The sequence below is a fragment of the Vidua macroura genome, chromosome 6, assembly GCF_024509145.1.
Source record: "Vidua macroura isolate BioBank_ID:100142 chromosome 6, ASM2450914v1, whole genome shotgun sequence".
Classification (NCBI taxonomy): domain Eukaryota; kingdom Metazoa; phylum Chordata; class Aves; order Passeriformes; family Viduidae; genus Vidua; species Vidua macroura.
The window spans coordinates 25,493,218-25,519,588 of record NC_071576.1 but is presented as its reverse complement, the minus strand read 5'-3'; the positions used below and the strand labels follow the sequence as shown (position 1 = coordinate 25,519,588).

At 38.1% G+C, this 26,371-nt stretch overlaps 1 protein-coding gene and 1 long non-coding RNA gene across 2 annotated transcripts in view; one reads left to right on the top strand and one right to left on the bottom strand.

The window, feature by feature from the left end:
- The window catches only part of SNX6 (sorting nexin 6), a 29,837-nt gene extending 8,341 nt beyond the window's left edge, over window positions 1-21,496 (bottom strand). Inside the window, exons 1-13 of the mRNA XM_053981121.1 lie at window positions 21,442-21,496; window positions 21,234-21,281; window positions 15,615-15,719; window positions 13,752-13,862; window positions 12,070-12,191; window positions 10,002-10,125; window positions 8,670-8,765; window positions 7,306-7,411; window positions 4,841-4,916; window positions 3,527-3,566; window positions 2,289-2,375; window positions 1,227-1,386; window positions 100-185 (exon numbers count right to left, since the gene is read on the bottom strand). Of these exons, the coding sequence (XP_053837096.1) occupies window positions 100-185; window positions 1,227-1,386; window positions 2,289-2,375; window positions 3,527-3,566; window positions 4,841-4,916; window positions 7,306-7,411; window positions 8,670-8,765; window positions 10,002-10,125; window positions 12,070-12,191; window positions 13,752-13,862; window positions 15,615-15,719; window positions 21,234-21,281; window positions 21,442-21,447 (1,167 nt within the window). The 5' untranslated portion in view covers window positions 21,448-21,496. The remainder of the gene's footprint in view (window positions 1-99; window positions 186-1,226; window positions 1,387-2,288; window positions 2,376-3,526; window positions 3,567-4,840; window positions 4,917-7,305; window positions 7,412-8,669; window positions 8,766-10,001; window positions 10,126-12,069; window positions 12,192-13,751; window positions 13,863-15,614; window positions 15,720-21,233; window positions 21,282-21,441) is intronic.
- Window positions 21,497-21,627: 131 nt separating this feature from the next.
- Window positions 21,628-22,805, top strand: LOC128809224 (uncharacterized). Its single transcript, XR_008437657.1, has 2 exons — window positions 21,628-21,673; window positions 22,132-22,805. It is a non-coding gene; the product is annotated as an uncharacterized LOC128809224 (long non-coding RNA).
- Window positions 22,806-26,371: the final 3,566 nt, after the last annotated feature.

Here is a 26,371-nt window from a genome sequence, read left to right as displayed (position 1 = left end):
GTGAAGTATGTATCATACAACAACTGTAGCCATTTTGGCTAATCAAGCATATAATGTTCAAAATTACTTGAAATGTAGGCCAAAAAGGATCACAGTTACCTTAGCATGCTTTAATTCCAGTTCTGCTAGTTCCACCAGATTTTTTCTGAATGCTGCAACTCTTCTTGTCTTAAAGTCTATCAGTTCTATAGAAAATAAAAATGGACTCATTAACAGTATCCCTGCTAGTGACTTCAGCTATTAAAAGACATTCCTTCAGGATGAAGAGGTAAAGGGTGAGAGAAGAAAAAAAGAAAAACCTCACGTTTAATCTCAGCACCCTTCTGAGCTCAAAAATACTGCGACTCATTTGGAAGAAAGCAAACCATCACTGCAGTTCCACACCTCTAGGTAACCTTTTGTGGACACTAAGCTCGTTTGAAAAAAGACTGCCAAGTGGATGCTTTTAACATTTATTTCTCTTATTCCATCTGCACTCTTCTTTCAAGGCTGATACTTGAAAGTCTTCAGGGAATATACTAAGCTAAAACTAGGAAGAACAACAGTATGCCTTCTGCATATACTGTTGTGGCTAACAGGATCACTCATTCTCCACTGTCTCATAGGAATCATTAACCAGATTTACAGGCTCAAACAACTCTTCAATGATAAAAACAGGAGAGCATGGTGTTTAAACCTTGAACAGATCTGCCACAAATGATGACTCAGATACTACTAACTCACTGAAGTATTAACCTAAAAAAGACAGTAAGTTTCCAGAAGAAAAGTAACATGTAAATAAGGTTCCTTTTCTCCATTAATTCTGTAATTCAGTAAAATCTCATTTCATTATTTCTCCCTTCTCTAATGTAGCATCATATCTGTGACAGATTGGTGCCTTCAAAGAAGAAAGCATAAAACCAAAAGGGGAATTTTAACAATACTAAAATATTTGTTTGCTATTACTGCTAACAGTTATAATTTCATATCCTAGCTTATGTATGTGGAAAAAAAGGCTTAACACGTAATTTGCACCTAGACTTTGCTCTACCTATCAGAGCTATGACAAGCCAAAGAAAAATATAATTTGAACTTTCTAAAATAAATAAATAATAACTAAAATATAATATTTCTGCTTAGGAAACAGTACAAAAATCTATTCTTATTATTTACATTAATTCTCATTAATAACATATTAAAATGTTAATTTTCAAGTAGTAACATAGGATTAAGGACCACCCAAATACCTTGTTTTGCTGATTCAGAAATTTTCTCAAATTTCTGACAGCATATTTGCTGAGTAGTTTCAGCTTGCAGCACATCTTTATTTTTTGCTCTTGCTTTATCCAATGCCTTATTAGCATTTTCATAATCCACTAGTGACCTAGATCTTCTATACAGGAGATCCTATTAAAAAAACAAAGGTTGTATGGAGTTTATAAAATTCTACCCAAGGATTTTGTAATATTCCAAGTAACTTTAAAAAATCAAATTAATTTTAGTCCTTGTTGCTGTATTTCAGTTCTTAGTAAATTATTTGCATTCACTTTACTTCATCCTCCAAGTCACAGGAATGTCCATACTAGATCAGATCCACAACATAATACTGTTTGGTCTCCATCTTGTCTGATAGAAGCTGGCAACAGATGGCTTAGATCAAACTCCAAAAGCCAAAGAAGGCAAACCATTGGAAATTTCACAGCTTCTTAGATTAGAAACAGACTACATTTAGATTATGTATCTGAAATATACACAGAGCCCAAGAAGCAGTAGTAACATTTTTTGGGCAACAGTTCATGATCTTCTAACTACAGACATTTACTGTCAAATGCTTGCTCATTCTGTGATGTTATTTAATCATCTCACATCAAACAATAGTAAGAATTAAATTTTCTGTAAGCACAGAATATCAAATTCAGCCTGTGTGCTCTTGTATCAGCATTAGTAGATTATATGGAATACCCAATTTTAATATTTTTTTTAAAAAGCAGAATTGCTTGCAATTGCAAACACCAAACACACAGCAAACACAAGAACAGCCTTTCCACTGTTTCTCGTTACTGCATGATTTGGCCTTGACAAGTGGCTTACTCAGTTCCACACAGTCAGTCCCACATCAGCAACTACTTTGTTATTCCTTATATTCAACAGAAACAGGTTTTACAGCTAAGGGAAAAACTGCAGGCTAGAGAAGGCAGCATTTTAATCTATCTGTATTGTGAGTTGATGATCCCATATCACTTTCTCTTTTTTTTTTTTTAATGTTAAAAAAACCCATATTTTCACTGAACAAAACCCCATAGATTCACCTTAGCAGCTTGAGATTCCCTAAGGTAGTATTTCAGAAGATCAGAAAGCTTAAGATCTTCATCAGCAGATACCCGAGCCTCTATTTTCTGGAAAAACAAAACAAAACACCACCATTAAACAAAAAAACAGTAAGCAAAAGGATCAACTTAAAAACATCCAGACTTTGGATATTCATTTGTATTGATACAAATTAAATGTAAAATATGCAGTACAGAACAGATGGTCTTTTTCAAAAACTATAATCAGGCATTAATGACAGGATACTTAAAGATACAAAATGAGAAGCAGTATTAGGATTTTTGTTTAAAAAATAAATTACAGTATTAAAATGTAAGGAATAAGCTACTCTGTGAGCACTAACTGACAACTGGCTTTCTATATTAAAAACTGCTTTTTTTCCCCAGTAGCAATTATATTTATCATATGCTAGAAAAAATGTAGAGAAACAAACTTATATTAAGAGTTGCACAAGCAGTTTTATGTTGTTGGTGAAATCAAAGGAAAACAAATTGTTAAGGGACTATTGCAGACTAATTGTGTAACTGCACATGCTAAATGGTTTAAAAAAGCAATGAACTAATTTGCTTGCATTTGAAACAGATTAGAAATAGAGTCTGCAAATGCATTTTTTAAACCCTAATTTAAAAAAAAGATTTCTGAAATGCAACATTTTTGAGTCAAAGCAAGTAATTTTGTTAATTTTCTTTAAAGTATGTGTTTATGCAGATACAATTGTCAGTTTAGGAAATGCACACATTTTTCATTTGACAGTTTTCCTGATACATGACATACATCTTCTCTCTACCAAGCCAAACAAGTAAGGCAAAAGAGAAGATATTTGAAATACTGGTTACAAGCATAAGCAACATTACTTTTGAGTCAAATAAGTGCAAAAACAGATCTTGGCTTCAGAAAAAAAAGCAGCATGACCTCCATTTTTTTGGATTAAGGATTCAATTTCTTCATTTCTTTTATCCATAAAAAGTTCTGTGATTCCCAGTAACAAGTATGGAAGATCTCTATGCATTTTAGAGGAACAAAGGGTATTACAGCAGACTGCCTAGAAATGTTTGGTAGACTGAGGAGTCCTAGGGTTCATTTTACAAAACATAGGACTGAAATCTTAGGCTTTCTCATCCCATACTACACATTGCTTAAACGCTCCATTTAAGAGCACCCATATCAATCCACGTATTAATGCCTTGTTGACACATGATGTCTGTTTCATAGTACATACCCTCGTTTTGTCAAATAACTCTGACACCTTCAGAAAAAACCTGTGCAAAGGAAACAACTCATATTACAACATTGTTTTGAACAGTCTAATTATTTTCTAGAACTCACACTATAGCCTGTATCTGGCAATAAAGATTGCAAAGGCATTGCTTACAGTTATAATTCACAGAACTCAGAGAACATATTAGTTTCAAACTTCAAATGTGTGGCAACTGTGCAATGTAAGAAAGGCAAGGGACAAACAAAGCATAACAGATGGATATTTTTAAGTAAAGAATAATTGCTCAGCTCCTCAAGGATTCTTTATGCTTCTCTGAATTAAACCCCTAACACCAGCACCATGGGCAATGGTCTTACACTATTAGCAAGTGTCCTTTACAGAAATTTGAATGTACTTTTCTTCACACAGTAAACATGACACATGTCCTACTTGGAATTCAGGGATGCTGAGCAACAGTGTGGAAACATCTCCACTGCAGGAGACAATACATGGCTTCAGTCTTACAGCAGACTGAATTACAGTCAAATGATACTATTTTGACAGAAGACAGATGTGATTTCTGACACACCCTAATAGACTACAACAAATATCAATACTATCGTCAAAGTATCTGGTATATAAGCTATCACCACATCTGGAATTATATCACTGTAATTCAGGTAAATTAGAGAGTTAACTTTCATGTCCTACCTGTTGTCACACTGACACCAACACTGACACACTAACTATGTGGGTATGTTGACAAGCACTGACATCTTTAAGCTAGTTAACTAAGTTTTATTGTCAGATACACCAGACTTCATCTTCAAGCAAAACACTGAAAGATTAAGGGACAAACACCTGTACGTAGAGACACCTTTCTGAAGTTATGGGGATCTCTGTCAATTCCTTTGTTTTCCCAAGGGCAGTAAGCTTGCCAGAACAGCAGAACTATTTTTCAGGATGTTGGTACACTCAAAAAAAAAATCCATATACTCAGACTAAGACCTGTGCTTGCTACGTGTAAGAAAGCATTTGGAACATTTTTTTAAATGGTGAAGAAATTGTGGGTTTTTTCCTTATTTGATGAGGACTTTTCCATCTTAACTGTGCAATTTTCTACAGACTGTAGAAATTAGCATTTTTTTACAGACAAATATTAAAACAAAACTGTTAAATGCAGTCTGCTAAAGAAATTAAATACTAGAGAAGAAAATGTTTTAATGTGATACAGCTGTAATAAATTCTGGTTTTCTCCTAACAAGAGTTACCAATCTCAGCAGGCCACCATTAAGACACAGCAAATTACCACGTAGGTTATTAACAATATCTTACTTGCATATATCTGTGGAGTCCTGTGTTCCTAATGCATATAACGAAGAACCAATTCTATTATAGTCATCCGCCACATCTAGAAAAACAAACAAGCACTTGTTTTACTACTTCATTCCTCTTCTTTCTGAAAATTTTGGAATTCTTTTCTTCAAAAATCGATATTTTTCTAAAAGGACATGCTTTAACACAAAAGTAGAAATAAAATTGTGATAACATCACTTAATAGGAAGGAGAACTTCACAAAGTAAAAACAGTGCTTTCACCAAATTGCACCATCTGTAATTTACCTAGGAGTATTTTATGCAATTAGAACCTGCTAGGTGAATTTACTATGCAACTTTTTTAGGTTTTATTTTGGTGGAAAATGTACAAACTTAATGGTTAAATTCTGAATTTAAATTTTATTTTAAAACTCTTTGGAAAAAAAAATCACAGTTTAACAGTAACAGACAAATACAGCACTATATACACAACACATTTTCTAGCACATCCTCATTTTTAGGAAACCCTTACATCTTCAACAAGGAGTCACTGGTTAAAGTAGCATTAGTTTTAAATCATTTTAAACAATGAAATTAGAAGCAGTATTTGTAAGAAGGCTGCATAATTTGACTAGTGAGGTATTGCTATATAATATGAAAAACATAAAAAATAAATCTTTGCATACAGAGCTTTTTAAAAAAGCTTAAACTATTAACTCAGTGGATGATGAAAACTAGCAGATCCAAGCAAAGAACAGGAAAATATATTTGTATGTTATTTCTGAAGTTTATATGCCTTTAAGCAGAATTATTTTTTCTTAATAATACAACCTTAACAGATTGAGTGGGTCAGCTTCCACATATTTCATTACTCCATACATCATCAATGCAGCTGGTTACAGTGAAAAATGGTATTAGGAAGCAATTAATCTCCCCTTCTATTCCTCCAATTTCAACATAAAAATTTATTTTCTGGTGGAAATAGCAAGTTGGTGTCTATGCAAGACCTGCATCTCTCTGTTGATCATGTTATCCATAAACTACAGATTGCCCATTTACAAAATAGGTTTCCCAGGTCACTGCTCTACTCCTCTAGCCAGAATTTCAAAAGGTGCCATTTGTCCCAATTCACAGCTTGACAGAAGTTGTCAGTAAACATTGTATGTGATTTGAGCCTGGAAGCCAATGAAGCTTTGTCATGAGCTTGAGCAAGCCTTTCTCATCAGATCCTCTACAACCTAATTTCAAAGGATTTTCCCACTTCTACAACTAATGTAAACGGCTTTCTCACTCTGTAAATAAATCTTGGCACCTCATTATCATGAATGAAGTTCAGTTCTCATTTTATGAAAGCAACCAAAACCACCAGAAACCACTTCAGGTGGGAACTGAATGCAGACACAGGGCCCTTAGCTCATTTAGCCGTAACTGACTCTTTCCATTTTCTAGCATAGATACTAAAACTACAAAAGACTCAGTGTTCATGCAACAGCAAGAGAAGCATCTGAAGAACTCAGAAAATTCTTAGTTTAACATCTTATCCAATATCCATTTTAGAGATCTTATCAATGGAGATTCATAAAAGTTTTGTCACCTGGTTTTGTATGAACTATATTACTGTAGACAGCAAAAACAGTATCTGTAAATCAGACCCAAACTTCAAGGAACAGACAGACTATGGAAGATCAGTTTTGATTTATCTAGGCAGAAAAACTTAAAATCAAGAGCAACACAGGTCAATTTCTTCTGAGCTTCTCAAAACACAGTAATCCTAAATCAAACACGATAGTCCTAACCCAAAGATTTTTCATTTTCTCAAATAAATGAACTGCACTTGAAAAGACCATCTAGAGCTTTCAGAAATCAAGTTGGCTAGCACTCAGCTCATGAAGACAAATCAATAGGCAAGTGGTAAATCTTGTCTCAGTAAGAAAAGAGATCCTGCAAACCAGGCTACTCAAGGTACGCCTTCCTGTCTCCACGCTAAATGGCTAAAAAATGGAAACCCAGTCAAAAAACAATGGCCCAAACAGGAGTTTGCTACGAACAAAGGTAACTGTTAGCAAGGTAATGCAATGCCCAGTTTGCCAAGAGACTGCACTTGGTGGAATCAACCACATCCTATCAAGAACAACTGCACTAGGAGTAAAATCACATGTACTGCCATATTACCAACCTCTACACCTAAATGACTAAGTCAGGCTTCAAAAAAATATTAATACTTAAAGTGTATTTCTTTTCAAGCAGACAGCATGAAGCATAAACATATACTCAGTGTTGCACCAGGCCATTCTTACTCCATCCAGTCTACTGCAGCAAAGCCTAAACTTAGAAAGCCAGATTGAACTTCAGACTCTGAAGGCTACACTTGGAGAAATGAATTCACTTTTCACATGCAGAAAGTAAACTAAAAATTACTTCTCCTCACTAACAACTTATGTACACTTTAAACAGTACTATTTTTACCCTGGGAAAAAAACTCACTTTTATGTGATCTTGTCATTTTATCAGATTTGGCAGAGGCATCTTTGACTCGGTTGTGATATTCTACAAGGAATGTTCTCTCATGTTCAAAGAAGTCATCCACATCCTACAAAAAAGGGGAACAATTAAAAAAAGAGGATTTTACCCACTCTCTACAGAGCAATTGAGTAAAGTTGTACATTTCACTGTTCCTGTGACAGGAAATGCATCTGTTTATATTCTCTAAAACACCATTTATACAAACTGATTTCTTCTCCACTTATATCATGATCTTAAGTTTTATTAAGAATTTAGTAAGAATTAAGAATTTGCAACACATATCCTAAAGGTCTAAATAACTAAACACAAAGGAATAACAAAGGGTCACAAAGGGAGACAGAAAAATAGAATACATGTAATCTACTTAGAAAAAGGGGAGAAGGGATGAAAGTCACCCAGTAGCACAGAGTCTGCGGTCTCAGACAAGATGATTTGAACTCCTAGCTCAGAACATTGATCTTAATGACAGACTTCTTTCAATTTGTTAAACAAAGGTAAATGTTAATATGGTCTGTATTATCATTTGAGATAACTGGTTTATACTTATTTTTAAAAACCCTCTAAAATAACATAGATGCTCAATACCATGGAATAGCCTACAACATGGGCTTTGAATAATGTTCTTATGAAACTCGAAGTTATTTAGACTTTATATTTTCCTCCAAGTTATAATTATACCACGGTTATATCCACTTCCCAGCATTTTCAAAAAAAAAAAAAAAATTTAAACCTAGAAACTTTTAACTCTCTTAAAATTTGCTACCAAACGGAAAGTTACCACTAGAAAGAAAAGAGATTAAAAATCATCCTCTGCAGAATTTCTGCTTGCTATAAAAATGATCTTGTAGCTTTGGGAAAAGTAAGAATTAAATTGAATTTTCATTACTTTTTTTTCCTCAGTTACATTCTTACATCTACTGAGAAAAATCATATAACCTCTACTGCTGCTCCTTGAAACAGATTCTACAGGACTGGGAAAATTCACTCCATTAGGAACTTCTGAACAGAAGCCATTGTCAGTTCTCCTTTCCACTATATAAAATGGCAGGCCTGAACAAAAAAAAAAACCCAACCAGATTATCAATTATCTATGCATAAAAAAAAAAGGTGCTTAATTTCATAGAGTACTGAAAGGCCATAAGAAAGCTCTCAGTTATTTTGAGTTATTTTGCATCCAGGCCATAAGTTCTCACCCATGGTCTGCACTAATTCTTAAGTTAGATATCTATAAAAATCCCATTTTTGTACCTATGTAAAATTCTGCTTCATTAAAAAAGGACAAATGTTAATACATTTTAAATCTTTCTATGTGAAGCAGTAATCACCTTTACTCCTGAAACAATGACACCATCTGCTGATTTAACCATATTTTTGAAGAAGTCTTCAAGTTTCTCTTTCTTGTTTTTTCCACGAACACTCAACTGAAAAACAAATTAATTTATCAAGTTAATTCATTTTCTGGAGGCAATACAAGCTTTAAAAAAAATGAAACAGAACTACATACCCCTACTTGCTATACCTAAAACAGTTTTCCTGTTCTCTGTTTATTCTTATACTCTGCATTAATGGGGACAGGGCACCTTGCATACAGAATGAAGACTACCTCATTTACTAGACTGTTTTTTTTTATCACCTAAAATACCATTCTAGGAGAAAAAAAAAGGAAAAAAAAAAAGAGATCAGAACCATTCTCGCACCTGCAGATAGTACCAAATGTACAGAGTGTACGTTTCAGTTACCAATAACACAGTATTTATCATGCACAGTATAGCTGAGTTGATGTAATGATTGTTGAGTTAATACAACCATGTTTCACTCTTTGGTGAATGGCAGATCTTCAACTTCCAGAGGATCATGCTGGTTTAAGCCTCCTCACACTCTTCCTGCCCATCTAACTTCTCCCAATTTATGTAAATTGAGTGCCTGAACCGGTAAGCATTTCTACAGAGTAACCTCTGTAACATATATTTAATTAAGTTTGTATAAAGTTGAGCCAGTCTTTGTAATAATTTCTTCCACTCAATGTTGATTCCTGCAATTTTAAAAAGTAACTGAAACTCTCTGCAGAATAGGAGCAACCACTGTCTCCAACACCAAAGAGTTATGAGTCCAAAAGTACTCTCCATTATCTCAGTTCAGTATGTTACCTGTGGACAGCCACACTAGTCCAATACTCAGAAAAAAATTAACATTTTCACTGACATCATTAACATTATCAGACTATTTCATCAGAAATACTCTCTAGTTTTGTTAGCAACAGAATTTACACCACAGTTCCAAATCCTAAAAAATTAGTGTTCCATTTTGTTGCATCATTTTTTCCCTGCAGCAAATAAAAATAATTCAAAGAGTAGAAAAGTATATTGTCAAATGAAACCACCACCAAAAGCTCATCTTTTTAATCCAAAATATACTGGATTTCCAGTAATATTTTTGATGCTGAGGTTAAAACATATAGTGCATTTGGTTCCCCAGCTGGCAGAAAATGAACTCCTACAGACTAAATTAATTTCTAACTTTTACAATACAAATATGTCTGGCATGAAGGAATTGATGTAATTTGCTCCAGGAGGTAATTCCCTCTTAATCAGTTTTCCATCCTGCCATAAAAGCACATCGTGATTTCTCTTGCCAGCAATTCAGTTTTCAATACTCACATCCTGATTATATTCCAAGAATACATGGAAATTTAAGTCCTTTCTCAAAATAGGATGTGCTGCCACGCGACACAAAAACACTTCATGCATTGCAACTGTCTTCTTGAATATTGCCAAATATTCACTAAAAACAAGAAATAAGACAGACATAAGAATTTCATATGAAGCAATTAAGTTTGAGATAAACCTAGTGAGCAGCTTTAAGAGAGCCTCAGTCAGGCTACAAAATTACAAGCCAATATACTGAAGTTTATCACTCCAATGTTTGATATAGACATAAATACTGCGATGTTGAAACTAGGGAGAAATTTGAAGCCCAAACACATTACAGAGAGACTTTTAACAAAGAGTCAACAAATACACTCTAATTTTTATGGTTAGCTAACAGACACTGGTTTGCTGTAACTTCATTTCATTGTCCTTTCCCCAGCACCCCAAAAATCAAGAAACTAAGGTACAGGCTCCAGTCCCTCAGCACTGTGTATTGATGTGCAAATTCCTTCCTCCCCATCTCCATCCCCTTGCCCATTTGCACCCTCCTTATTTATATGTTTATGTAGTTTTGTTAGCTGTTTAGACAGTCTTTTATTTCATGTTAAAGCACCTAGCCTTTTTGAGCCATTGATGTCTCACTTCATAGTGGTTCTAAAAGTGAAATTAAGAGCTGCATTTGATAGGTACAACAAAAAACCACATTTAACCATGACAATCACATAGTTGTCCCGTTCAGCCAACTCAACTTCAAAGCAATTACTCACTTGCAATTTAATTAAGAGGAAGGCACTCTTATCAATAAAAGTTTGCTAGAATTCATTGTGCGTTGCAAATTCAATTGAGTAAGATGCAACTCATCTAAAAATGAGGAAAGGGCTCTTTTTCCCATTCTGAGGTCAAACAGTGAAATCATAATCAGTGCTTTTCCTTCCACTATGTGCAAGGAGGTTAAGATTTACATACCAGCAAACCAGCAGGGCCAGTGTTGGGAGATGTTTGATCTCAGTGAGAGTAGTAGTCATTCAGTGAAGACAAAAAAGGAGGATGCAGAGGATGGAGGTGGCAGTAGAAGAAACCCAAAGTTTTCTGTGTTATCCAACCCCTAACCAGACCACAAGAGAATCATGATCAGGGCCGCTGGAAAACCAGATTCTTTAAAATCTATAGTGTTCTGCTAATTTCCAGTTTTCTGCATATGAAGTGTATATCTACTCTGCTATAAATTATGTTGTACATCTCACTAATACAGAGCTTTTTAAGACATTTGCTCACAGCAGCTGAAGTTCGGAGAGAAAGCAGCAGTTGTAAGAGTTCTATGTACTTTTCTTGCCAATTCAGAGCTCTTGATAGAAGCAGTCTAGAAGCAGCGTAAATATACACTTGAAAACTGAAACCAATGACAGGAAAAAGATCAAAGAAGTGAATGCATGGTAAAGAAAATGGACGAAGCAAGGAGAAACTTCACTGTGTAACTAAATATGGAACAAGAAGCTTCAGAGCAGTTATTTCAACATAAATTAAATTCATAGTAAGGGAAAATAGTATTTTCAGGAAGTATATTCTCCTTGTGCAAAAATTAAAAAAAAAAGTGTCAAAAAAGGAATTTTCTAGTAATCTTTATATTTCTTGGGGAACAGAAGGTTGGCATCTATGTTTACAGTACCAACCACATGCACAACTCCCTATTCCCAATCACTGCATGTATTACCCTAAAGTCTAATTATACTTATCAAATGTGGAACACCAGAACTAAAAAAGATAGAGGTTATCTCCTCCCTTTGCAGATGTTCTGTGAAGAACAGGATCTAAGTACTTTCTTTCTTATGAAAGAATGCTCAAGAACAAGCTGATTTATTTCCTGTTTTAGAAGACCTTCCACGAAATTGTTTCTACAATTTTCCTAATGGCACTGATCATGATCACTAAGATTAACCTTGGTTATATAACAACTGGATTCTCAAGTCTGTGTTTCACAGATAACCATTACAGTAAGATCAGAAACATGGGACAGCAAACAGCATTAAAAGTTTTCAAATATAAATGAATTAATAAAGTAGTAATCAAGTTGACATACGCTTCCAGTTCTTGTTTCATCTTGGTGAATTCTTCTTTAGTCATTGATCCTTCCCCTTCTCCAAGTTTCTGCAGTTTCTCCCTGGAGGCATCAAAGTCAGGCCTGGGTGGTGCTGGTGGAATCTGGAATTGAATCCAATTTTTTTTAAGTTCTCATTTTCTCAGTCAAACAACACCCATTCACAGTACAGGAACTGTAGACTGCCTGCAGCTTTTTAATACATGTTTCTCTCTTTCATCATTCATTGCAACATTTCTGGATAAAGTCTCTCATTCATGAGTTATTCATGCTGCATTACTACACCAATTTCGGTCAAGTGTCCTTGAAGATTACTAAAGTATTAACTAATGGCTCCAGTTTAATTACAACAGAATCCAAATAATACTTCATTTCCCATGACAATGACTTAAAACTTGGAAAAATTATTCTTAATTAGTTTTGGTTTAGCTCATTTGGTAAAGATTATTTCTTACTTAAAGAAAGAAAGAAAAAAAAAAAAAAAAAAAAGAAAAGAATTCCACACCATCCATTTCTAACTCCCCAGAACTTTAAACCAAGAAAACCATTCCTTATTGTTTGCAGGCACCAGCTCTTTCTTGCAACACTGCTGACATTAAAGACGTATGTGTTGAAGTAACAAAGCCCCCAGTCAACAAGGGTCTAGGTTAATTTTGTAATACAATATATTAACACTGAAAGAGAAAACACCAGTCAAACTAAACCTGAACTGGTGCCAGGAAAGGAACACAGAACTAAATATGTTTAAATTTTAGTTTACTGATATTGGCCCATTACATTAACACATTAAAAAAAAAGAAAAGAAAAATCCAACATCTAGATAGTCAACCATCTGAAACCAGTTATCACCACACTGAAGGTCTAATCATTTCAAATAGCTTTTCTGACCAGGAAAAGACTAGCTCAAGAATGGTATGACCATCACTGATTAAATTATACTCATTATAATTTACCCACTAATCAATTAGAAATATCTGTTTACCCTCTGAATCGGCAAACACCCCCCAAACACAAAACAAATACCTAACTTTCATACCAAGATGACAAATATTCCTATTTGCAATTAACGTATGAAAAGCAGCACCATTTTTAATATGTAGTATCATACGGGGCCTGTTTTGAGACCTCTGCTCCTGGAATGCCTGAAATTAACTTCAAACTGTGAGTTATTATATATTGAGGTCCCCTGTAGTTCTACATGGTATTTAAATTGGTTTTTCCTTCCTCTTATTTATGGAAAAATGATTCTGATCTTTATAATGAGAACTCAAAAAGTCTACCATTCCAGCTAAAACAAAAGGCAACATGAAACTTGTAACTAAGTTAAACATTAGCTTGCAGAAACAATACCACCAAGTTATACAGTTCAACTCTCTCCCACACTTTTAACACAGTGGCATAAAAATACACTTGGAAACAAATTAAACTACTCACTTCTTAGGAGTAAAGGGCAAGAAAGTATGACAGCTACTGTAGCTTTCTTCCAAGCTTGCTTCAACCGTTAATTTTGAGTAATTGCATAAATTAAAGTATTAGAGAAGCTTATCTAATTTTATAAGGAATGAACACCTGCTGTTTTCTCTGCATTTAAAAGCAGTCTCAAGTAGTTTTGATCCAGCCCACAGAAAATGGTACATATAAACCAAAAGAATGCCAGTACTTACAATATAGCCAGCATAGTCCTCATTCTCAACAAAAGAATCATGAAGCCAAATAAACTCTTCGTGTTGCCGGACAACAGAAAATTCGTTTTGTTTGAAATTTGGTAAGGAACTCTGGAAGGGTAAAAGGAGGTAGAATTATGGGGGGGAAGGAGGTAGGGAGGAAGAAAAGCTCAACAAAAAACAAGATTTTTTCATTACTACATGAGAAAAAGCCTTGAGGGAGCAACAAAAAAAGTCTCCAAAAGTTCACACCACAGTAATTACCCTCATCTTAATTAGCACAGTAATCAATTGGCATGGTTTGCCATAAGAGGTTGTGGAGTGTCTGCTCTCATTGAAATGTCTAATATCTTTATCAATTTAATCCTGGAGTTCTGTTTAGTATCTTTATCGATGATCTGGATGAGGGAACCAAGTGCCCCTTAGTCAGTTTATAGATGACACCAAGTTGGGTGGAGGTGTTGATCTGCCAGAAGGCAGGAAGGATCTGCAGAGGGATCTAGACCAGCTGGATCTATGGGCCGAGGCCAACTGTAGGAGGTTCAACAAGGTGAGGAGCCAGGTCTGCACTTGGGTCACAACCCCAGACAGTGCAACAGGCTGGGGGCAGAGCAGCTGGAAAGCTGCCCAGTGGAAAAGAACCTGGTCAACAGTGGCTGGGTATGATCCAGTCTGCACCCAGGTGGCCAAGAAGGCCAGTGGCATCCTGACTTTTATAAGAAATAACGTGGCCAGCAGGACCAAGGAAGTGACTGTTCCTCTGTACTGGACACTGATGAGGCCACACTTTGAGTCCTGTGTTCAGTTCTGGGCCCCTCAGGAGAGAAAAGACACTGAGGCGCCGTAGCGTGTCCAGAGAAGGGCAACAGAGCTGGTGGCAGCTCTGGAGCACAAATCTGATGAGGAGTGGCTGAGGAAACCGGAGCTGTTTTGGCTGGAGAAATATCAGAAGTTGACCTTATCGCTCTCTACATTTATCTGATAGGAAGCCGTAGCCAGGTGGGAGTTGGTCTACTCTCTCAAGTAATAGGTGAGAGGACAAGAGGAAATGGCCTCAAGTTGCACCAGGGGAGGTTTAGATTGGATATTAAAAAAATGTGTTCACCAAAAGGGCTGTCAAGTTTTAGAAGGGGCTGCCCAGGGAAATGATTGAGCAACCATCCTGGAGGTACTTAAAACACATGTAGATGTGGCATTTAGGGACATGGTTTAACGGTGGACTCAGCAGTGCTGGAGTAATGGTTGGACTCAATCTTAGAGGTCTTTTCCAACCGAAGTGATTCAAGGATTCTATAATCAAAACCCAAATGGACAAATCCTGAGCAATGTGCTCTTGTGCACTCTAATTTAATGGTGAGAGTGAGGGAAGAGATAGGATTAATGATGTCCAGATATTTTATTCAATTTCAATTATTCAGTCACTCTGCAATCAATAAACATTCAAATCTTAAAAAAAAGCCATAAACAACAGTAATTTTAAATGATCCCTGAATGTAATACAGTTACAAAATATGCTTTTAGAATCTGAAACTATAACAACATCTAATCGAATTTAAAAAACTGAAATATATTCATGTATATTAAATATGCTACCTGCAAATAGGCTAATTAATAGGCATGAGAATGTCATAATAACACATCAATACAAAAAAAAAAAAAAGAACATAACTTTCTTCTAAACAGTTTTTAAACTCTTAGGTATCTTTTTCTTATGCACTGTAGCTACACAGTCTCATAAACATGAGATAATTCTACTTTCTCATTTCCTCTGGATTGTGTTACACTTTGTTTCAACAAACAGTTTAAGCAAACTCTCTTTTGTATATAATTAAGAACTGTTGCGTGTACAAACCCAGGTTTTACCTTTGTATGGACTGTGAATTTCACTTTATCCCTCTCACTGAGTGCATCTGAGATATCCACTTGCAGAGCAGCATCAGTCTGGAGATCTACATTTATTGCTCTAAGCTGAAGAAAAATATATTTAGCTTAACATTTTTTTAAAAAGGTAAACTATTTCCATTATTCTTCCTTTGAAATGAACCCTGATCCTGCAATGCTGAAGAGGATCACAAAACCCCTCAACATTAAAAGATTATTTCCAGCAGTACTGCTTATGAACAACCATATAAATAATAATCTCCTTTAACAGTATGTCTTGTTAGTGCACTATTTTCATTTCTGTAGATTGTTAACTTGCTAGTAATTGAGATGCTCAAGACAAAGTACATTTACATATAGCAACAAGTTTGCTAGGTTTTTCTCTTTATCACCCCATTCCTCTGAACTGACAAGCTGCTCTAAATATACTTGTAAAGTAAAAATACTTGTAAAGATAATTATAAAGATATTAAAAATTGGAAAGGTACTTTTAAGGGGAAAAGTGATTCTGTATTTCAAAGAAGCAAGAGCAGTTATAGACCTGATTTACTCACACTGTCTTACACTATTCTGTTCAACATATCTCATCATATAATGAAAAAGGCTAGAAGAATATCCTGAACTTCACAGAACTAAGTCTTCTTGGAAATATTTTTTTCTGAAAAACCCCAAAGCAAAACACTCAAACTCAAGACTTTGATGTCTTCAAAATGAGCATGAGAAATGGCAAAAGTGCAAGGAATACACATATTTTTTTCTACAGTACATGAAACCTGAACTCTTCCACAAAACAATTCCAGTCACACTGGAGAAAAAAAAAAAAAAAAAAAAAAAAAAAGATACAATGATCAAATACAGCAAAACTGAAATATTATCTGAGCACCACAGTATTTGGCAGTAACTGGACCAAAGGCTTCAGTACTTGGTGCAACCTCATCTAGAGCCCAACTGGAAATTCAAGTCCCCTCTCCCTTGCACCCTTGTTGTTCTAGAGGAATTTGTCCCATGACAATTTCATCATCATGACCAACAGACATTTGGAATGTTTTTATAAGCACTAATGCTAACCCTGAAATCTTTTCCAATCACATTGTCAAAAAATATTTCAACATCATGCTCACAAGGTATATGCTTTACTGAGACATGGTGTTTTCTCTGATGCTGCATTTTTTCTACAAATACCCCATTCTACAGTATAAAAAATGCTTTACCATACATAGATTTGGATTTTTTCTCCACACATTTTTTTCAGGATTGCTTTTTTAAGTCAATACTTAAGTACAAAAATGCTGTAAGTATTCTCAACACATAGTACAGAGGTTACACATGAGCAGTTTTTGAAGGGAACGCTGTGAGGCACTGGAAAAGCTCTAGGACAGAAGCATCAACTGCCACATCTTGTTTTTAATATAAAGTTACCTTTATATTAAATCACAGCGGTCAGATCCCACTCTAGTCTTGCTGTTAACCTCGATGCATGCACAACTCTTGCCTATGTAGCAGCAACCAGACTCATGGCTCTTCGAATTAGGGTATTAAAGTAAACCAGCACCATGCAGTCTAGCGTATTCTGCTAAGGCTAGCAAAATGTAACTGTTCAAAAGTTCTTACACATAGCTTTTCCTTACAGTGAAGTTGGAAATTATTAAAATGACTGCACAGTAACATATTCACACATGTGATGCGGGCATCGCCTTTTGTTTTGTTTTCCCAAGGTTTAGAGGGTCACTGCCTCACACAAAGGTGTATTATCATGCAACGGTTTCTTGCAGATCACTTCTTAGAGGCAGAATCTCCCAGATCCTACTGAGTTTCCAAAGTGCTTACCATCTAATTTAGGAAAGAAAAATATAATGACATACCAATGTCTCCCTTATGTCATGACACCACATTTTTCAGTGTGTAAAAAGGTTTTCGTGGTTACACTGTCTTGAGTACTGTTAGTTTTTCTCTTGTCCCCCCAGAATACATTAACAGACTGAGTAAGCTCAGAAAATCATCCGGATTATTGAAATGGTATTTTTGTAATCTTCCACAGTCACAAATATTTCTACCAAAATACTTTCGCACCTCTTTTTTTTTTTTCAAAGCGGTACTATACAAAATTCTAGAACTCAGTATAACAGCTGATCAAGTTTGCCATTAGAGCACATGCAGTGCAGTGCAGCCTTATCATATGCACTATTCACAACTTCAGATACAAAAGTCCTATCTGTGCTGAGAAAATTAAGAACTAAATATGACAACTTCACCCATGACATACAGCTGTAAAGGTCTATTTGTTTGATTTATACTGAGTTAAGTTTGTAACAGTTTTGAAGAGTTTAATCATATGTTAAGTTATGCCATGTAGCCTGACTGCCAAAAGGGAATGTTTTCATCTGCAATGGTAATGAAGCATTTATGAAAGGTGTCAGAGACAATCAGAAAGTTGAAGGGCTTTAAATGTATTCATGTGACACAACGAATCACATTGCATTACTGGAAATTGAATTCACAAACAACATCACCACACCACAAACTTAAACTCTGCATCACTACTTCCAAAATAAAACTGCCACCAATGGATGGTTTTCTAGTGACAAAGGAAGCAGAAAATGAAAAAATAGAAGTAGTCTATTTCTACAGATGAAAACTGCAAGTACCTTAAAGTATGGAAAAAATGGAGATATGGTAGTCTTTTAAACTTGCCCCCCTCCAAGACTAATACATACAATATTGCATAATAATTTTACGCTTACATATGTTATTTACATCCATGCTGAACAACTTGCAAAACAAAACCTGATTTAATTACTTTACTGTTTCCTATGCTATACCAAGAAAGTCCCTGTTCTATTCAAAGGATCTAGAAAACACCAGAAGCCAAAACCCAGGCCAAGTAATGTTACTGTACTAACTGAGAACACAATGCAAGGAGAGGATTTAACATCTAAGTTTTTGCTTAAGGATCAATTACACTTCAAATGATAATGGAAGGAATCTGGTACAGACAAGGGAAACAACCAAGTGTTACATTCCTAGGTAATGTCATCCATTAACAGCAACTTCCCTGCTCTAAGCTCTTTCAAAAATGTTAAGAGTAAAAGGACCCTTCAGCTGATTCTTTACAAGCAGTCAAATACACAAAACAAGGGGACAAAGAATACCCTTACAACAAAAGCTTTCCAAGTGTTTTCACAGCACTGAGTTTCCAGCAGACCTGTTCTAAAGGATAGCTCATTTCCACTGAATGAGTGTTACCTAAAGATTATACAGATATAAAATACACAAGGCAGTACTAATGGAGCAATACTACACCACTTTACAAAGCATGTATTGTTTACTTTAGAGAGAGCACAAAAATCCCAACAGCATCCAAGTTACACCAAGAAAACTCAATCCTATCCCATTTCCTAAGTGAAATTCAGAAAAGCAATTCCCACAAGTTCATTTTATGCAGACCATTTATAATAAGTTCCTTCTACAGACCACCCACTGCTACTTCCTCAAAGATGATTCTCAGTGCTCTGTTTTACAGTTCTCCAGAAAAGGCTTCATATGGTGTAACACCATTGTTTGAGAATTACTCTTCTGTGTGGCATCAGCATAAATTCCAGCCCTCTTTCATCCCACCATCCCAAGATTAAACTTAACACAGCTGTAGCCAACAAACATGTTCCTGCAGCAGTAGAAGTACAGTTGTCACGGCAATATCTGAATTCAACAAAGGTAAGAGTATTGATTTTCAAAACTAAAAGCTCAATTACTCCAACCAGAAGTTGCCATCCATGCTTTCAAATAAAGGCTTGACCTACTCATTATTTAATTGCAGAGAAAGGCAACAAATCAGAACTAGGGAATCATTTTATGAAAGAAGATGCTTCTTTTTACTACTCCTACTTAGAAAAAAAGTCTTACAGTTTTGAAGATTAAAGCACAGCAAATCCATCCATTAACAGACTGCCATATTGCTTTTTATTAACTTCCTGTATCACAAACAAAATCATGCAGACAACAACCTGTGTTTTAACCCCAGGCATTTAGACAGAAGAGAAAAAAATAAACCCCTACAGTGATCGGTGATTGAAAATAAGAAACCCTAAAAAAATCAGGGAAATTAGAAGGCCACTGTTGTAGTTTAATTCCTAAGCACTGGATGAAGACCCAGGAGAGGAAAAAAAAAGACTGCATTTAGCCAATTGAGATGGTAAGTTGTACAACAGTACATACAAGACTGCTAAGAGATTTCTTACGGTTTTCAAATTACCTTGTGAACTCTTAACGACCTGTAGCCTTAGAGGGAAAACTAATAACCAGCCAAACAAACAAGTTTCACAGGAGGTCAGATCCACATTGTTATGTTCTACCTGAACCTTCAGATAAAGGCAACTTAACTGTGCGCATCAGAGGCTGTTCCTAAGTACCAGGGACAACCCAATAATACCAAAAATACCTATGCCAATAAACTCCACAGTTAGTAAGCTCTTCAGTCCTTGTTCTGAGACACTCAAAGGACGACAACTGACAACTACAACTTCCTCTCTCTTTTATCGATATTCTTAGTAAAGTAGCTGTATAGGTAAAGACAAAAGCTTTACAGTGGCCAGAACTGGCCTGATACACTATCAGAACGCCTTTCTTAATTTCTGGCCATAAACTGGAACATAAAATGCAATGAATTTAACATCTGCCTATGGTGTGCATGATAAAACATTATACCAACACAGTGTTTCTCAGATTTTTGTATTTTTAGTAATATACTGTATACAGTCACTTCAATAACCACCAACAGCCAAGGGAACCTAAGCAACCCTGAAGCTGCTCTCCTGCCTTGCTCACAGTTGGTCTTTCTCAAGATACTAAGTGACAGGGATAATCAGTCTGACAAAATTACACTAGGTTAGCTGATTTGTTGCTTAAGTGAGGCAGGCAAGTTAAATAAAGATGGATACAGCGGTCAGAAGAGAAACTAAGGCCAGAAACAGAAAGGCAGAGAAAAAGGTTTTCCCAGTAAGAAACGTCATTGTGGCATCCTGTCCCAACAACAGAACTTCTCTTCAATAATGAGTTTATTATGCAGCATGTGTCTGCAATGTGAATGTCCCACTGCTATCTAAGGGAGAGCCCCCTGGGCCTGAAGGGAGAAGGGAGGCCAGGACTGCACCACCCAGGCCCTAGATCGCGGCTGGCGATGGAACCTGGCGCTCTCCAGGGCCGGTGAGCCTGGGCAGGACCGGCCCCGCCGGGCGTGTGCAGCGGGAGAGCGGGGGCCGCAGGGAGAGGACAGCCATCTCCGGCCACAACCCCCTCCCCAGCTATTCCAACGACAGCATGAAAGAACTGTCCTTCCAAAACTTGGCTGACAGAACAAGGAGGAGCACACGCACACAGACGCCGATATCAGCGGGAGGCTGTGCCAGGAGCAGATCCCGGCGGGCGGGCGGACGGACGGACGGACAGACAGCCCGGACGCTCGCTGCCCAGCATCCCGCCTCCGTCCGACACCCACGCGGCGGGCTCGGGCCAGCAGCGCCCGGAGGCCCCCGAAGAGGGGCCGACCCCGTTCCCCCCTCGCCCAGCCCCAGGCGCCGGGTCCCGACGCCTCCCCGCTGCACTTACACCTCGGTCCTCCTCCGAGAGGAAATCTGGGCCGTCGTCCGAGCCTTCCTGCTTGGGGGCGAGGCGGCGGCGCAGGCAGGGGGCACGGAGGGGCACGGCCGGCGGCAGGGAGGGTGAAGGGAGACAAAGCGCACAGGTTAGCGAGTGCCCGGCCGCGCCGCCCGCCCTGCCCCGCCCCGGCCCGGCTCCGCGGCCGCCCCGGACCCACCATCATGGCTGCTCGCGGCGCTCTGCGCCCGCCGGAGCCGCGGCCGGGCGGGGCTGCGGCGCGCGGGGCGGGGCGGGGCGGGGCGGCGGCGGCGGCGGCGCCTCTCGCGAGGGAGCGGCCGCTGAGGGGAGGGAAGGGAAGGGAAGGGAAGGGAAGGGAAGGGAAGGGAAGGGAAGGGAAGGGAAGGGAAGGGAAGGGAAGGCGCCGGGCGGCGCTTCGGTGGCGGCTGCGGGTGAGGGAGGGGAGCGGGGCTGGCCCTAGCCGGGGCGGTGGTTGCTTGTGTCGCAGCCGCGCGGTGCTGCCGTGCGCTGCTGGGGCTGGCGAATACCGGGACGTGAGTGTTGAGGGCGCTGGGCGTGCCCCGTGCGCGGGGAGCGGCTTTGCTCGGTGGAACGCGGCAGAGCAGCGCGCCGGGCCTGCGGAGGTGCGCGCAGCGCCGAGCCCCGCAGCTCCGTCCGCAGGCCGGGGCCTCTGCGCTGCCCTGCCCTGCGCTGCTGCCCGGCGTTCGTGCGGGAGATGGGCTTCGCACGTTTGTGCAAGCCTGGGTGTGAAACTGTGCAAAGACAGCGCGAGAAATTAAGAGGCTTATAATATGGCTTTGATTTTTGGGCACTTATGTGATTTAAGATTGACAACTGCCTGTTTCACACTAAAGAGTGGAGCCCTTAGATGCCTCTTTGTCTAATGCAGTGGAAAAGGTCAGCATCCGCACACTAAAGCAGATGTAAGCATGGAGGGAGTCTACGCCTGAGACTGCATTTTTGTGTGAATCAGAGCTAGAACGGCCAAGAAACGGCCTCAGAGTAGGGTTTCATGATCAGCAGACTCCGATCTCGGTGTGGCCGAGGGCTGCGGGCAGGTGTGGACATCAGCGCTCCCGTGGGCCTGCACCCCCACAGAGGAGGGCGCCAGCCCACCTGCAAATTAAGACTGCAACAAATTCGTAGTTTCCATCCTAGCTGGTTCCCTAGCCAAGTCCATAGATAGTTACAAGCACGACTGGGATAGGAGCACCACTTGCCGTAGCAGCACCATGTATTTAGGTTCAATTAAGCCCATCAGGAAACGGCACCTTGACAAATGGTGTTCGTGTAGCCTCAAGATAAGTGAAGATAATGCTTTCTGAACTCCGCACTGCTTAGAAGGCTGCTTTAGGATTCAGAAAAGGAAATCGTCTCTTGAAAATTGTTCTTAGTATGGAGAAAGATATGCATTTTGTAAATAATTTTAAAAGCTGTTCTTTAAACAATTTTCAAGTATGCAGCCTGTTTCTGTCTTGATACAGACATGTGCAACATCATCTAAAATACTGACTTATATCTGAGGTTGAGAGAAATAAAAATACTTTATGAAGTATGGAGAAAGTATGAAAATTCTCTGGTTAAACACCAGCTTTGTCATTCTGAAGGAGTAAAGACAAAGTCACACAGGAAACTGATTTCTGGGGGTTCACCTGCATTATCCTGTTCTGTGCACGTTCTGGGTTCAGTATTGTATACCATTCCACTCAGCAAACATCTATTTTTATGGAAAAAAAAAAAAATTGGTCACAGATTGAGTTTGCTTTCTTAATATTTATTACTTACTGCGGTTACATTTTATTAGAACCAAAGAATCCAGGTCAAAAAGTTGAGGAAGTGCTTCACAAGGTATAATGACACGATTTTTTCTTACAGGGGAGAGCTAAGTAGATCAGCTGGCTAGTATGAATCTAGCAGGATGACCATCTCAGTTTCATCTACAGAAATATAACGTTATATAGCTTTCCAGTGTGGCTCTGGGAGCATGGTCTGGTCATGTTTTAGTTGGCACAGAGGCTCATAAGGGACCTGGTCTAGTGAAAAATGTCCCTGCCTACAGATGATCTTTAAGATTGATCTATAAGGTGCTCTTTAAGGTCCCTTCTAGCCCAGCCCATTCTATGATTCTGTGATTCTATGGTATTCCAAAAACAGCAGCAGTGCTATGGCTCTACAAGTTGATACCGAAAGTATTAACCTTTCATCCTGTCCTGATCAGCGTATCCCAGGTCTATGTCTTGCCCTACTTTGCTCCCCATGCTGCTCCCCACTGGCGGAGCAAGGCATGCTGCCTGCTGTTTCTGCTTCAGCAGCAGGGACAGACGGTATATGCCATGGGGACACCCTGGCTAGGAGGTGGGAGAAGAGCATTACCTCTTCTCACTGCTCTTCTGTTAAGACTCAATAAACCTGCTCTGCAGCTCCAGCAGCAGTTTTCTTTGACTGAGCTGAGCTCACCCTACCTAACAAGTTTCCATCTTGGCTGTTTGCACACTATTTTCTATGTCTAAATCAAGTCAATGAACTAAATATAACCCAGGAATAATGAAATTACAAGTTGCAACTGAGACAATCTGACAGTCCTTTGGTATGACCGCATTCCTACCCTCCTCCACACACCTGGCTGTCTACACCAGCTCTGGTCTTCAAGCAGGCCCTTACTCCTGTCAACCTATCTCACCAGCAGGAAATTACATGGGATAGAGGAGGGGGAAACCCTTTTAATAGTGAGTTCCACTGACTTTGATAAACTGTATGGATGGCCCATATGAATACAGTTCAAAACCAAAAGGAAGGAAATTGTTGGGGCTTTCAAATGACATCTTGAGAATTTACTCCCTTTACTAGCAACATCCTCCTTTAGCTCCAGGACACACCTTGACTCACTCAGCTACTCATTTTGGTCTCATTTTTCCTCCCTTTTTTTCTCTTTTTTTTTTCTATTCAGATACCATGTTTTCTTAGTTTCATTTTCGTTTGCTAAACCCTTGAGACAAGGATCAGCATTATCTTGAGTTTACAGAGCTGTAAATGCAAGGAGGAACCGAAGCTGTGCCAGTTAGGGGACCGCTGCCGCGATATTGTAACCCGTGGGTCTCCCGATTTTTAAAAAACATCCACCTGCAAAGACCCATAATGTCAGTAGATGGTGCTATATCCATATTTTTTCAGAATTCTTTTCGGCTGAGGTTTATCCAACCAATAGCATTTCCTTTGTGTTTGAGCGTGTTATCCCTGGAAAATCAGAAGCCATGCAATTTAAGAAGTATTTGGCTTTTATTAGAGAATCGCTGGGGAGATCTTCAGTCTTCCCACTCCATGGCATCATGTCATATAGTGCTGTCTGCCCTGGATGAGTCACCATGGAGTGATTCAATTGTTGCAAGCATTTGATATAGGCAGGAACTGTAGTTTTGGTATTTCATTAGCTGATATGCTGGGGTTTTTTTTAAAGTGTGAGGAACTATTCTTCACGCACTTTTTTCTTTTTAAGAAGTTTCTCGACTTCCCTTTCTAAATCTAATTACTCAAAGTTTCCTTCAAACTACCTCATGTACTACTGTTCACGTGAAGCTCAAATACAGCATCTTGCAGTCCAGCTGTGTTTGTAAGTACCAGTTTTCCTGTATTTCAGTAACAGATTGATTCCTCGTTTTGTTTTGTCTTTGAGATTAAAAATACTTTATTCCCTAACATACTTCATTTCAATTTTCTCTACTGATGCTAACTGAAACTGTATTAAGGACCCTTATCATTAAAGCTTTATGGTGGTGCATTTTTTTTGTTTGTTTTTGGTTTTTGGTTTTTTTGGTTTTTTTTTTTTTTGGTTTTTTGTTTGTTTGTTTGTTTGTTGGTTTTTTGTTGTTTTTTTGTTTGTTTGTTTGTTTTTGTGACAGAGCAGATAATTACATTTTGTAAAAGATTAACCAATATTTACCTTTTATTTCTGTGGAAAACTCAGCTTTTAAGTGTAATGTTCTCAGAAGTTTAAGGCTGAACGAGAAAAAGGCTTCAAAACCTTATTATAAAACCTGTCTAAAGTTAGCTCTATTGCTCAGTTAGCAGTAGAGGCTTTTTACCCATTATGGAGATAGATTGATTTATAGCAAAAAATTACTATCAAACTGGTCATATTTCCTTAGAAACACAAAGAGGAAGTGATATGTAGGATTAAAAGAACAGGTAGGGAAAATGGTATAATATTATAGAGAAGAAAGAGAAACATAGCTTAGTACTGCTCAGTAACTTCTAGACAATCTGAGGAACAGTAATTTCCATAAGAAAAGAAAAGAAATACCTGTTCCTCAGTGTGGAATAGTCTTCTCTGAATTCCAAAGCATAATGGGGACATATGCAAATAGTAAGGATGTGTGGGTTTCTATTCAGACTGCAGGGACCCAGAAAAGGCTCGCTGTGCAGTTTTAAAAATCCTGGCCTCCTTGTGCAAGATGCTGACTGTATGTATGAAGCTCTATTGTAATGCAATTCATCACACTTCTTCCCTAGGAAAGAATCAAATTCTTTCTTTTTAAAATTCATTTACATGGCATTACAGACACTGTCTGCCATGAATGACTTCATGCCCATATGCATTTATACTGATGCAGAAAGTTGAACTATCTAAAGCCTCATTTTTGACCAGTGCCATGAACTAACACCAAGAAGCTGTAAAGGAAAGAATATATTATGCAGTACACACAGGTAAAATTCACTTATTCCGAGCTCTGAACATATTGACAGTCTTTTTCTTCTTTGGATTGCATGCTGTTATTAACCTAATAGTCATATTTCTATAACAGATTGTAGGCGATTACAGATCTGCACAAATTCTTCATTACAAATGGATGCAAAAGGAGACTGCATCTCCCATAGGTCCTAGAGGATTGTCTAGGATGGAGACTATAAAGAAGTTCTCTCCTCCCTGTTTCACAGGGATGCATGGAAATGTTTATAAACAAGTCACAGACTGATCAGCATCAGCTGCCTACTCTGGATTTAAAACAATTTAACTCATCTCTTTTCATAAACTCCAGTCCCTTCTTTATAAACCAGTTGAAACATGGAGTATTTCAGAGAACATTTTGAGAGAATTCTTTTTGATCATTCTTCCCAGTTCTTAATGTCCTTTT